This window comes from Rhinopithecus roxellana, chromosome 4, assembly GCF_007565055.1.
Source record: "Rhinopithecus roxellana isolate Shanxi Qingling chromosome 4, ASM756505v1, whole genome shotgun sequence".
Classification (NCBI taxonomy): Eukaryota; Metazoa; Chordata; class Mammalia; order Primates; family Cercopithecidae; genus Rhinopithecus; species Rhinopithecus roxellana.
Genome location: NC_044552.1, coordinates 24,314,213 through 24,328,138, shown reverse-complemented (window position 1 = coordinate 24,328,138; position 13,926 = coordinate 24,314,213). Strand labels below are relative to the sequence as shown.

The 13,926-nt window shown below is 46.5% G+C and overlaps 1 protein-coding gene across 1 annotated transcript; it reads right to left on the bottom strand.

Moving 5' to 3' along the window:
- Positions 1-394: 394 nt before the first annotated feature.
- Positions 395-3,330, bottom strand: LOC104666225 (protein PBMUCL2-like). The gene is given in 3 exon segments (XM_030929578.1): positions 395-1,045; positions 1,047-1,087; positions 3,132-3,330. Coding segments are annotated over 3 exon segments (891 nt in total).
- Between the last annotated feature and the right edge of the window lie 10,596 nt (positions 3,331-13,926).

Genomic DNA, 13,926 nt, shown 5'->3' with positions numbered 1-13,926 from the left:
ATCCACTCCTGTGGTCCCCAGTTCCTTGTTTTCTTAGCAAAGTTTCCTCTTTTACATCCATCTGTACCTAACGTTCATGCTTTGCTCTGACTCCCACTGTGTCTTACCATGTTTGTGTTCTTACGTTTCTCACTCTCAGCCTCTCTTCCCTTTCTCTCCTTCCCATCTCTCACAGCTTCCTCTGTCCCCGGTGCTTTCTGCATCTTTTGTGCCAGGTGCTCTTTTCCTTTCTCTCCACTTCTGTCTTTCCAGGAGCCTTTGCAGAGCTGTCTCTGTGTTGGCTTCCTCACGCCTGACGATTTCTTGGGCCTCTGTGCCTCAGCTCTCCATGCCCGCCCCTCATCCTCAGATGGCTTCGTTCCCGTGATGCCATGAATATTCCCAGAACAAATACTCACCACATGAAGCCCAATCCAACAAAGAGTGCAACAGTAACCGTGGTTGCAGTCAGGGATATGAGGATAATTCCCATGGGTGTCAGGAGCCTGGTAGGTTTCACTGCTGTGACTGAAGTAGTTCGCAGAAGGTGAATGTCACCATGTTTAGTGATTTCATCTTCTGTGGTCCAAGAGCCTGCAGTGACGGAGTCCTCGGTGGTCCCTGGGCCTGCAGTGACGGAGTCCTCGGTGGTCCCTGGGCCTGCAGTGACGGAGTCCTCCGTGGTCCCTGGGCCTGCAGTGACGGAGTCCTTGGTGGTCCCTGGGCCTGCAGTGATGTGGTCCTCAGTGGTCCCTGGGCCTGCAGTGATGGAGTCCTCGGTGGTCCCTGGGTCTGCAGTGATGTGGTCCTCAGTGGTCCCTGGGCCTGCAGTGATGGAGTCCTCGGTGGTCCCTGGGTCTGCAGTGATGGAGTCCTCGGTGGTCCCTGGGTCTGCAGTGATGGAGTCCTCGGTGGTCCCTGGGTCTGCAGTGATGTGGTCCTCAGTGGTCCCTGGGTCTGCAGTGACGGAGTCCTTGGTGGTCCCTGGGTCTGCAGTGATGTGGTCCTCAGTGGTCCTTCCATCGGCAGTTACATCATTTTCTCTTATTCTTGAGTCTTTAGGGCTGGCTCTCTGGGTGCTTAGTGGAAATGCTTTGAATGAGTCCTACTAAAAAGTAATGCCATTGAATGTGAATTGTTGATGGGCTATCCTCATCTGCTCTGCTCAGTATTTTCATAACTATCCTCACATCCAAATGACACATCTCCTCAGGTAATGTGGTGAGGTTTATTCGAGTTAGGGATCATTTGGCATTTTTGGTTTAATTCTGGTAAAACATATTCTACAAAGAATCCTCTTGCACTACAATATGGATTATCTTTGCTGAGCCATGCCCTTCGAAGGCTTGCTCACCCAGCTTTGACTCTGTCTTTTCCAGGTCTGGTCTCTTTCCGTGGGACACTAAACCTGACTCTGTCTCGAGCTCACTCCTCTCTGAGTTAGTAGTTTCAGCAACTGGGAGTATTCTGGCTCCATGTTCATAGGTGTCTCCTCTCATCCAGTTGTGCCTGGGGTTCTGGCAAACCAATGAGGCAGAAGTTGTGATTCATGTTAGAGATTACACTCAGGTCATGCTTGGTGTATGATTAAAACTGAGACAGCTGGCCGGGCGCTCCATCTCAAAAAAGAAAAAAAAAAAAAAGAATGAGACAGCTTCTGGGTCAGATCTGGGGCTAACGTGGTAGGCTTGGAGGCAGGGAAGATTCAAGGTGGTATGGGGGCAGGTTTAGGGGAGGAGTCATGAGGGGTGTGGGTGTGATCTAGTTGGACTGAGGGCAACACTGAGTCGGGTACAAATACAAAGAATAGATGAGTCCTCTTCGTCTCCAGCCCTCACTGCCACAGGCAGTCTTCAGAACCTGGGAGTATTTATTCTTAGGAATACATGTAGCCTACATGGCATAAATTTTGAAATTTTGGGACTCTGCCCAAATCTAGTTATCTCTCCCTACTGCTGATGCTCCACATTTTTCTAATAGGGTTCAAGTCTTCCTTCCTTTGTTCCTTCCTTTGTTCCTTCCTTTGTTCCTTCCTTCCTTTCCCTGTCTCTCTCTTTCTTTTTTCTCTTTTTTTTTTCTTGAGACGGAGTCTCCCTCTGTCTTCCAGGCTGGAGTGCAATAGCGTGATCTCCGCTCACTGCAACCTCCGCCTCCCGGGTTCAAGCGATTCTCCTGCCTCAGTTTCTCAAGTAGCTGGGATTACAGGTGTGCGCCACCAGACCCGACTACGTTTTGTATTTTTAATAGAAACTGGGTTTCATCATGCTGGCCAGGATGGTTTCAAACACCTGACCTCAGAGGATCTACCCGCCTCAGCCTCCCAAAGTGCTGAGATTACAGGCATGAGCCACTGCACCTGACTGTTACTTTTTTTTTCTTTTTTCTTTTCTCTTTTTTTTTTTGAGACGGAGTCTTGCTCTGTGGCCCAGGCTGGAGTGCAGAGGTGTGATCTCACTCACTGCAAGCTCCACCTCCCGGGTTCACGCCATTCTCCTGCCTCCGTCTCCTGAGTAGCTGGGACTACAGGCGCCCACAACCACGCCCGGCTAATTTTTTGTATTTTTAGTAGAGACAGGGTTTCACCATGTTAGCCAGGATGGTCTCGATCTCCTGACCTTGTGATCCACCCGCCTCTGCCTTCCAAAGTGCTGGGAATACAGGCGTGAGCAACCGCGCCTGGACTTTTTCTTTTTTTTTTTGGACACAGGGTCTTGTTCTGGTTCAGGATAGAGTTCAGTAGCGCAAACATGGCTCAATGCAGCCTTGACCTCCTGACCTCAAGTGATCCTCCTACCTCAGCCTCCCAAGTAGATAAGACTATAGGCATGGACTACCACTGCCTGGCTGATTTGTTTGGTTTTTGTAGAGGTGGTGTCTCACCATGTTGCCCAGGCTTGTCTCAAACTCCTGGACTCAAGGGATCCCACTCCTTCCCAGCCTCCCAAAGTGCTAAGTGCTGGCATTACAGGAGTGCCAAATCTTTCATTTCTCAAGGAAAGTTGAAACAAAGAAACTGAAATAAAATGCACAAAATCAAAAGCAGAACATTTCCTTAAAATGGGATATGAGAAAGACAGCTGGGGTCCCTGCTTCCCTGTGGCCGGTGATTGAAGGCAGATAGCAGGGTCCAGAGCTTCCCAAGGTTCACTCACCTATTCCGTACCTTAGCTCAGGACTGGCCCTGTCTGAGTCCCAAGAGGTTCCTTCTCCAGGGACCCTGACTCCATCTCTCCAGGCCCTGGAAACTTTTGCATCCTTCTCACCAAAATTAACCCCCCCACCCCGTTCTGAACACCTCAGGAGAAGCTGGAGCAGCAGAAGGGGGGATGTAGCCGGGCATTTTCTTCTCATTTCAAGAGAATCCACACAGTGCTAGCCAGGACAACTTTTCCTCCCCCTTCTCTCAACTTTTTCCACCCTGCCCTTCTCCTTCAGCCCACAGTGGCTGTGGGTTTATATGTGCTTTGCCGAGGGAAGCCAGGGCTCCAGGTCTTACTTCTTGGAGGGAGGAGCAGCTTCTCGATTACCCCCTGTCACTCAAAGGAGTGGTTGGGCAGGGCTAGAAGAGGCTGTCACTGAGGGGGACAGGGGCTCTCAGCTTTGGACCAGAGCCCGAAGTCGAGCAGTCACAGGGTATCAAGCTTGTCAGTGTGAGTACGCTGCTTTCTGATGTGGAGCCTAGTTGAAAACAATCCTCCACCTGGTGTTTCAGTGCTCAGGGAGGGCCTCGGCCTTCCTTCCCACAGGTGGCCACAGTAAAGTCAGAATGACCAAGGAGGGCATAGGCCAGGCCTGCCTGGGGGATGATGCTTGGCAAGAGGAGAGCTGAGTGTCAGAAGGTAGAGGACATTTGGTAAGGACCAAGAGGAGGTCCCCCAACAGAAGGAGAGGAACACTCATAAGGGGGCTATAAACACCCAATCTCTCTCTCTCTCTTAAAGCCTCCCTCTTCGCTCAATCATCCACCCAAATCCTCTCCCTTGGCTTCTCTCCAGCCCACAGATCTCTCTCCTTGCTCCCCCTACTCGAGTGCCCTCACCCCAGTGAGCTTTCTCAATTACTGCATGTATTAGTCTGTTTTCACGCTGCTAATAAAGACATACCCAAGACAGGGAAGAAAAAGAGGTTTAATTGGACTTAACAGTTCCACATGGCTGGGGAGGCCTCAGAATCATGGAGGGAGGCAAAAGGCACTTCTTACGTGGTGGCGGCAACAGAAAATGAGAAAGAAGCAAAAGCGGAAACCCCTGATAAACCTATCAGATCTCATGAGACTTATTCACTATCATAAGAATAGCAAGGGAAAGACTGGCCCCCATGATTCAGTTACCTCCCCCTGGATCCCTCCCACAACACGAGGGGAATTCTGGGAGCTACAATTCAAGTTGAGATTTGGATGGGGACACAGCCAAGCCATTTCACTGCACAAAATTAGTCCGCTTGTGGTGAGTCAAGCCTGAATGAGAATACCCACATCTTTTCCTTCTTCTCTGACCCTCATCCCTGCCTCACCCGCCCACTCTTTAGAAGATCATTGTTGGTTCCCATCTTCATTCAGAGGTGTCTCTCACCATTTGTGGGGCCTCTCTCTTTCCCAGTGTCCTTCTAACTAAAAGAGGAGTATGAAATTGCAGGTGGGCCAGGAACTGTCCCCCTCTTAGAAGGCAGCTGATTTCCTGAAAATCAATTTAATGAATGGCTAATTTACCAAATTTAATTGATTATGTTAACTACTAGTATTATTTGAATGTATTAAATATTTTCTTCCTTCCTTTCTTCCTTCCTTCCTTCCTTCCTTCCTCTCTCTCTCTCTCTTTCTTTTTGACAGAGTCTTGCTGTATTGCCCATGTTGGAGTGCAGTGGTGCTATCATGACTCACTGCAGCCTTGATAGTCCCAGGCTCAAGTGATCCTTCCACCTCAGCCTCCTGAGTAGCTGGGACTATACGTGTGCACCACCACGCCTAGCTGATTGTTTTTTCATTTTTAGTAAAGACAGGGTCTCACTATGTTGCCCAGGCTGGTCTCGAACTCCTGAGCTGAAGAGATCCTCCCTCGTCAGCCTCCCAAAGTGCTGGGATTACAGGTGTGAGCCACTTCGCCCAGCAACATTTTCAAACATAATATTTAAACACATTCAAAAGTATTTGTATATATTTAGTATAACTCGTGAATAGATTTCAAAAGAGTATAGTAAGGAAAATATACAATTTTCTAAGTCAAGAGGTATAATTTGCATATGATAAAATTCACCCTTTTTCATGTACAAGTCAATAGAATTATTTTGGTTTGGTTTGGTGTTAGAATTTTTAAAACTTCATTGTGAGATAATTTTAGACTTACAGAGAATTACAAAAGTAGTTACAGAGTTCCCATATATTTTTCCCCTGGCTTTTCCTCATGTCAATATCTTATATAGTACAATTATATTTATAGAAACTGAGAAATTATATATACAATTATAGAAGCTAAGAAGTTATTGTTGGTACAATACTTTGTTGTTGTTGTTGTTGTTGCTGCTGCTGCCCAGGCTGGAGTGCAATGGCATGACCTCAGCTCACAGCAACCTCCACCTCCCAGGTTCAAGTAATTCTACTGCCTCAGCCTCCTGAGTAGCTGAGATTACAGGTGTGTAATCCTAATGGTGATAGATTAGATTCCTTCTACATTTATTAATTGAAATTCTTCTGTAAGAAAAAGTTGTGCCCTTTCCCCATTTTATTTATTCAGCTATTTGTTTATATCAGTATGGACTCATAAATGTTTGTTTTGTTCTGTGAGTTATGATCCAATACTATCAATATTTATTTTGTTGTTCAAACTTTGGCCACTGGGAGCTCTTTCAGATGGGCTCCAGTGCCGTTTTAATATCCTCCATCCTTTTTTTGTTTTGTTTTATTTTTAAGACAAAACTTCACTGTGCTTCCTAGGCTCAGTTGCAGTGGCACCATCATACAGCCTCAGACTCCTGGGTTCAAGGGATCCTCCTGCCTCAGCCTCCTACAAGTAGCTAGGACTACAGGCGTGCACCAGCCCACCCAGCTGATATCTCCATTGCTATTTTGTTTTGTTTTTTGAGACAGGGTCTCATTCTGTTGCCCATGCTATAGTTCAGTGGTACAATATTGGCTCACTGTAATCTCTGTATCCTGAACTCAACTAATCCTCCCATCACAGCCTTCCAAGTAGCTGGGACAACAGGTGTGTGCCACCACACCCAGCTAATTTTTTTTTTTTTTTTTTTTGTAGAGACAAAGTTTTGTCATATTGCTCAGGCTGGTCTTAAACTCCTGGGCTCAAGCAATCCACTTGCCTTGGCCTCCCAGAGTGCTGGGATTACAGGCTCAAGCCACTGTGCCCAGCCTTTCCATCGTGTGTGTGTGTGTGTGTGTGTGTGTGTGTATGTGATGGAGTTTTGCTCTTGTTGCCTAGGCTGGAGCACAATGGTGCGATCTCAGCTCACTGCAACCTCTGCTTCCCGGGTTCAAGCCTCAGCCTCCCAAGTAGCTGGGATTACAGGCACGCGCTACCATGCCCAACTAATTTTGTATTACTTTAGTAGAGATAGGTTTCTCCATGTCGGTCAGGCTGGTCTCCAACTCACGAACCTCAGGTGATCCCCCTGCCTGGGCCTCCCAAAGTGTTGGGATTATAGGCGTGAGCCACTGCGCCCGGCCCTCTCCATTCCTTTTAAAAACACTTTCTTGCATTCTGGTATTACAAGATGCTTCTTGCTCATTTTGCATTTCCTCCATCCGGGCCTTGGAATCAACTATTTCTCCACAGATCTCTGGCTCTTCTTTGTATTAGAGAATAATATTTAGAAACCAAGATTTGGGTACTAGGTGTGCTCATTCATAATGGGTGTCACTGCTTCTTTCCCCCACAGAAGTTAGAGCTGGGAAATGTATGTATGTATACTAACTCATGCATAAACACATGTCTGTATTTATTTCTGTAATTATCTGTCTGCATATATAGGTTGAATCCCTTATCTGAAATGCTTGAGACCATAGTGCTTTGGATTTTCGATTTCTTGGATTTCAAAATATTTGTATATACACAATGAGATATCTTGGGGATGAGACCAAAGTCTAAACATGAAATTTATTTATGTTTTATGTATACCTTATACATGTAGCCTGAAGGTAGCTTTATGCAATATTTTAGATAATTTTGTGCATGAAACAAAGTTTGTGTATGTTGACTTGTGGTGTCATGTTGGTGCCCAGCAAGTTTTGGACTTTGAAACATTTTGGATTTCAGATGAGCGTTGCTCAACCTGTGTGTTAAACACAAATGTGGGTGCATTTTGACACCTCCAGTTTTAATCCAGCAATGTGGGGTTCATTAGTCTTTCCCTTTTCTTTATTTGTAACTCCTTTCTCTGACATGGCTATGAATACCTATACAAATATTTTTTACTTATTTTTTCAACCTTAATAAAATAGTGGTTTCAGAACTGCTAATTCATACCCTTGCCAGAAACACATTTACCAACTACAGTACAGTACAGTTTTTCTGTATTATTATTATTATTTTTGTCTTTAGTTTTATGGTCAAAACAGTTTTTCTTTTTTAAATCTGAGACAGGGTCTTGCTCTCTTACCCAGTCTGGAGTGCAGTGGCACTGCAGCCTTGATCTCCTGGACTCCGCTATCCTCCCATCTCAGCCTCCTGAGCAGCTAGGACTACAGGCACACCATCATGCCCAGCTAATTTTTAAATCTTTTGTAGAGGCGGGGGTCTTGCTGTGTTGCCCAGGCTGATCTCAAACTCCTGGACTCAAACAAGCCTCCTGCCTTGGCCTCCCAAAGTGCTAGGATTATAGGCATGAGCCACCATGCCTGACTCAAAACACAGTTTTTCAAAGTTACTTAGGCCAGCTCCTTCTTCTCCATCCCCTTCACTATGTTTACATGAGTCATTTGTCAGAGTCTGCATTCCATCTTTCCCTCCACATCCTGGTTGATTTGCTGAATTTCCATACCTTAAAAATCACTTTTTGTAGTGTACAGTTCTATGGATTTTGATAAATGATAGAGTCACATATTCGGCATACTGAATCCCTTCATCCTCCTCAATCTCCCGCAATGCTGTTCCTTTAGAACCAACCCTTTTCTCAACTCCCAAACCCTGGCAACGTGGATCTTGTTTCTTTCCCTATAATTTTGTCAATTTCAGAATGTCATATGAAGGGAATCATATAGTCTGTAGCCTTATAGTTTTGGATATAATTTATATATTATTCATAAGAATACTATTTGCAATTATTCATCAGAGTCAAGAAAAAATCATTTTTTTGCACATATTTTTGAATAAAGTCTTTCATGTGAAAATTATTATAAATAAATATGTTTATCTTGAGTATTTTCTTAACTAGAAAACATGCTATAAATCAAGAAGACATTCCCCAGTCTCCCTCTGTCTCCCAGCCTCCTGCCTGCAGCAGGAGGGAATCACATTGAATATGATTTAAAGAAAATTTAAAAATTCAAAGAATTAGTCATTTGATGAATTAGTTTTAAGAAAATTGCCTAGATAGAGCTTGTTAGATGAAGATCTCCCTGAAACAGGACTTTTAACAAAAGTCACCATAAATTCTGGCGTTGGGGATTTTTTAAAAAGTACTAGGCAGAAATCTCTTGAAATCCACATTTCTTCTCCTTTTTTTTTTTTTTTTTTTTTTTTTTGAGGCGGAGTCTCGCTCTGTCGCCCAGGCTGGAGTACAGTGGCCGGATCTCAGCTCACTGCAAGCTCCGCCTCCCGGGTTTACGCCATTCTCCTGCCTCAGCCTCCCGAGTAGCTGGGACTACAGGCGCCTGCCACCTCGCCCGGCTAGTTTTTTGTATTTTTTAGTAGAGACGGGGTTTCACCGTGTTAGCCAGGATGGTCTCGATCTCCTGACCTCGTGATCCGCCCGTCTCGGCCTCCCAAAGTGCTGGGATTACAGGCTTGAGCCACCGCGCCCGGCCCTTTTTTTTTTTTTTAAAGACAGGGTGTCACTCTGTTACCCAAGCTGGAGGGCAGTGGCCCAATCACAACTCACTGAAGCCTTGACCCCATGGGTTCAAGTTATCCTCTCACCTCAGCTGGGACTACAGGTGTGCACCACCACACCTGGCTAATCCTTTTAACTTTTTGTAGAGATAGGACCTCACTCTGTTGCCCAGGCTGGTCTCAAACTCCTGGGCTCCAGCAATTTTCCCACCTTGGCCTCCCAAAGTGTTAGGATTACAGGCATGGGCTACCGTGCCCAGCCTCCACTTCTTCTCTTCATTCCCATTTCCATGTTTTGTGGTCTTAGATTTGTCTATTTGCTTCTTTCTTTGCTGGGACATTACAACACCCTTTTTGGTTTCCAGCCTCTATTTTCTACTCACTCAGCTGATTGAAGTGTTCTTATTTGGGAAAAAATTGTGTCCCACTACACCTTAAAGTGATCTGTTGGCTTTGTGCTGTTAAAGGATGAAATCTGGCCTCCTTGGGGCAGCGTTCAAAGGCACGCATTAGCCCTCAGCCCCAGCTCCCTCTGCTGTGCTCTCCAGCCCCACGGGTCTTCTGACCTTCGCTGGCCGTGCCACGCCTGGTCTTGTACAAGCTGTTGGTTTGCCTGGCATTTCTTCTTCCGCTCCTCGTAAATGCCTGCTAACTCCTCAAAATCCAAATGTCACCTTCTATGTGAGTCAGCCTCTCCTCCCCTCATCAAGTTAGATGTTTCCTCCTGTGGTGCTTCCTTTTGTACTACTTGATGCGTTGGCCTGTAATTTATGTGTCTCCCTCATCCAACTGTGACCTACAGGGTCATCCTTGTTGCCCTAGCTCCTTGAGACCTCATGCCAAGCAGGTGTCCAGTAAATATGGTGAATAAATAAATGAAAAAATGAGTGCAAAAATGATAATTATTTCACAAAAAAGGTCTGGGGGCTCTTAAAGCTGAAGAGGAGACAATGGATACACTGGTAAATATCTTCAAGATATTATTTAGAAACCCTAATATAAAAATGAAAATTAAAAAACCCTAATGTATATTTTTTATTCCTATTGAGGTAAAATTTACAAAAAGTGAAATGCACAGATCTTAAGAATTCAGTTAGTGGAGTTTCCTCGTTTTTTTTTTTTGTTTGTTTGTTTTGAGACAGGATCTCACTCTGTTGCCCAGGTTGGAGTGAGGTGGCACCATCACAGCTCACTACAGCCTTGACCTGCTGGGCTCAAGCTATCCTCCCGCCTCAGCCTCCCAAGTAGCTAGAACTACAGGTGCACACTACCACACCCAACTAATATTTATATTTTTTGTAGAGATGAGGTCTTGCCAAGTTGCCCAGGCTGGCCTCAAACCCTTGGGCTGAAGCAATCCTTTCACCTCAGCCTCCCAAAGTGCTGGAATTACAAGTGTCAGCCACCACACCCAGCTGTTAGCTGAGTTTTGACAAATGTATTTACCTGTGTAACCAACAGACCAGTTGTTATAGAAAACATTCCTATCACCCAGAAAGTGCCCCTTCCTAAAAATCCTCACCCTCATAGGAGATCTGATCTCCGCCACCATAACCTCTAACACCATAGGTTAGTTTTGCCTATTCTTGAATTTCATGCAAATAAATTGTACAGTAAATACTCTCTTGCATCTGTTAAGAACAGATTTTGTGGTTGTGGTTGTGGTTTTTGTTTGTTTTGTTTTGGAGACAGAGTCTTTCTCTGTCGCCCAGGCTGGAGTGCAGTAGCACAATCTCTGCTCACTACAACCTCTGCTTCCCAGGTTCAAGCAGTTATCCCACCTCAGCCTCCCGAGTAGCTGAAACTACAGGCATGTGCCACCACACCCGGCTAATTTTTGTATTTTTAACAGAGATGGGGTTTTGCCATGTTGGCAGGGCTGATCTTGAACTCCTGACCTCAGGTGATCCACCCACCTCAGCCTCCCAAAATGCTAAGATTACAGGCATCATGAGCCACTGCACCCAGCCCAAAAACAGTTTTGTTCATCATATTGTAAAATGTTCTTAGAGAAACAGCTTGGTTCTGTTAAGGCTCTCCCAAAGACCCAGGAGAATCCCAGAAGCTGAAGAGACTTAGCACAGGGTGAAGCTGATAAAGCAGAGGCGAGTGATTCACAGGGAGGAAGAATCAGTGGGGTGCGTGTGTGAGAGCAAGTTGCACCAGAAGCCTGGGCAGGGACCAGGCCTAAGCATGGTGCTGACACTCGCATGTGTGCCATCTGAGACCTGGTTTCGAGGGGGCTGCTGAGGATCTAGACCATAGCAGGGCAAGCCAGTCCTGCCCTTGCAAAAACTGGGAGCACGTTCTCTCTGCCCAGGACAGCTGCTGGGCTGGGAGCCCACAGGAGAGAAATGAAGGGATGGCCTGCCCCTCCACACCTGTGGACGTTTCTCGTTAGGTGAAAGAGACTTGAGAAGAGACTTGAGTAAAGAAATGAGACACAGAGACAAAGTATAGAGAAAGAAAAGGTGGGCCCACGGGACCGGTGCTCAGCATACAGAGTACCCACGCCGGCACCGGTCTCTGAGTTCCCTCAGGATTTACTGATCATTATCTTTACCATCTTAGAAAAAGGGAAGTGGCAGGATAATAGAATCATCGTAGGGAGGTCAGCAGTAAGACATATGAATAAAGATCTCTGTGACATAAGTTTAAGGAAAAGTGCTGTGCCTTGATATGCATATACAAACATCTCCATAAACCTTTTTAGTGCATAAAGAGTAGCATTGCGCTAGCAAGTCCTGCCTTTCGCCCTAAGGCGGTTTTCTCCTTTCTCAGTAAACAGAACATACAATCGGGTGTTACACCGAGATGTTCCATTGCCCAGGGACGGGCAGGAGACAGATGCTTTTCTCTATCTCAACTGCCAAGAGGCTTCTTTCCTCTTACACTAGTCCTCCTCAGCACAGACCCTTCACGGGTGTCAGGCTGGGGGACGATCTGGTCTTTCCCTCCCCACGAGGCCATATTTCAGATTATCACATGGGGAGAAACCTTGGACAATACCTAGCTTTCCTAGGCAGAGGTCCCTGCGACCTTTGGCAGTATACCTGTCCCTGGGTACTTGAGATTAAGAGAATGGTGATGACTTTTAACCAGCAAGCTGCCTTCAGGCACTTGTTTAACAAAGCACACCCTGCACAGCCCAAAATCCTTTAAACCTTGAGTCACCACAGCACAGGTCTCTTGCAAGGACAAGGTTAGGGGTAGGGTGACAGATTAACAGCGTCTCAAACACAGAACAAAATGGAGTCTCTTGTGTCTACTTTTTTCTATATAGACACAGTAACAGTCTGACCTCTCTTTCTTTTCCCCACAAGAAAGGTGGCAACTCACACCTAAAGCCCAGAGCAGACATGAGTGGCCAGGAAAAGTGGTCATGTCTAGGGTGGCCCCAAAAGCAAGCTTTTTCCTACCTCACAACATGAAAATAGGATTACTTTCCTCCAGTTCATGTTCTAGGCTCACACAGAGGCTGTTTTCCTGCCATGCAACACACATCTGTAAAGACCAGCACCTGCCTTCCCCCATCTCTTCTGACTTCATTCTTCCATCAGCCCAGAGGCCTCAGGGAGTAGGGAAGGAGTGGGGAAGAAAATGGGACAGATGTGAGGTCTCTGGATTTCACGCTAGGGATTTGAGAACTGGGAGTACAAATGAAAGAGTGTCTTCATGATATAGGAAACCTGTCTTTATAGCAATATACAAGCACACACCCACAGTCTGGCTGTCACATAGAGCAGGTGCACTCATTTAAACATTCAGCACCAGCGACAGCCTCCTGTTTCAGGTCTGGGAGAACTTAGCAGAAGGGAGGAGTGTCAGGGGCTGGAGCAGAGCTGGGAGGAGCAGCCCTGGGGGCAAGCGAGGAAAACGGAGAACCCTGGTCCTCCCCACCCTGAGGACGGTGAAGTGCCTGCCTTTAGGGACCCTGTGTCTCCTCATCAGCTCCATGCCTGAGGGAGAACACTGGTCTCTAAAACCCGTTTCAGTCTCACTTGACCCATCTTGGACTCCATGGTATCCTTGAGGGCATGGACCAAGGTTTGGGATGTGAAGATCTTCAGTGAAGAGGTTTCTCAGGCACAGAGAGTTTCTGTAGAAAACGAAAGGATGGATCGTTCAGAGTTACGGCCCTTGTCCAGTGCTCTCCCATCCCATGTGTTCCCCACTCCCCACCCGACCTCCCCAGCCTCTGTACTTCCTTTGGCCCCTTCTCTCCTCATCAGTTTCCTCTGAACATGTACCAGCTTTTCTAGCCCTCTCTCTTGCTGGTTCTCACCTGCTGTCTGTCTTGCTTTGTCCCTCTCCTGATTTCTCATTCCCTATTAGCCACACAATGACCCTACTCTCTCTACCCTGCTTCCCTCCTCAGTTCCCTGCACTCCCTCCCTCAGAAAAAGGATTTCCTACACATCAGGCACTCACGAAATAAAAGAGACCTGTGAAGAGAATCACAGCCATTGCAACCAAGGCCAGAGTGACTAGGACGACTTCCCACAGCCTCAGCTGTCCATTAGACCTTCCCTCATTCCCTGGAGGGGCTGCACTTGTGCTGGTGACACTGGAGGTTGGGGTTGTCATGTTAGTTCCACTGGAAGGTATAGTGGACCTGGGGCAGGGAGGTTGTAGTGATTTCACTGGGAGGTGTGGTTGGTCCAGGAGGGGTAGTCACAGTAATTCCACTGGCAGGTGTGGTTGGTCCAGGAGGCATGGTCACGGTGATTCTGCTGGATAATGTGGTTGATCCTGGAGGGGTGGTCACGGTGATTCCACTGGAAGGTGGGGTTGATCTAGGGGGGATGGCCAGTGGTGATTTCACTGGAAGTTACAGCTGATTAGGAAAGGGTGGCTGGTTGGCTCCATTGGAAATTTGGTTTTGTTCGCTGCTACGGCTGCTATGAGTAATACTAATGATAATAATAATGGCTGTCATTTAAGAATG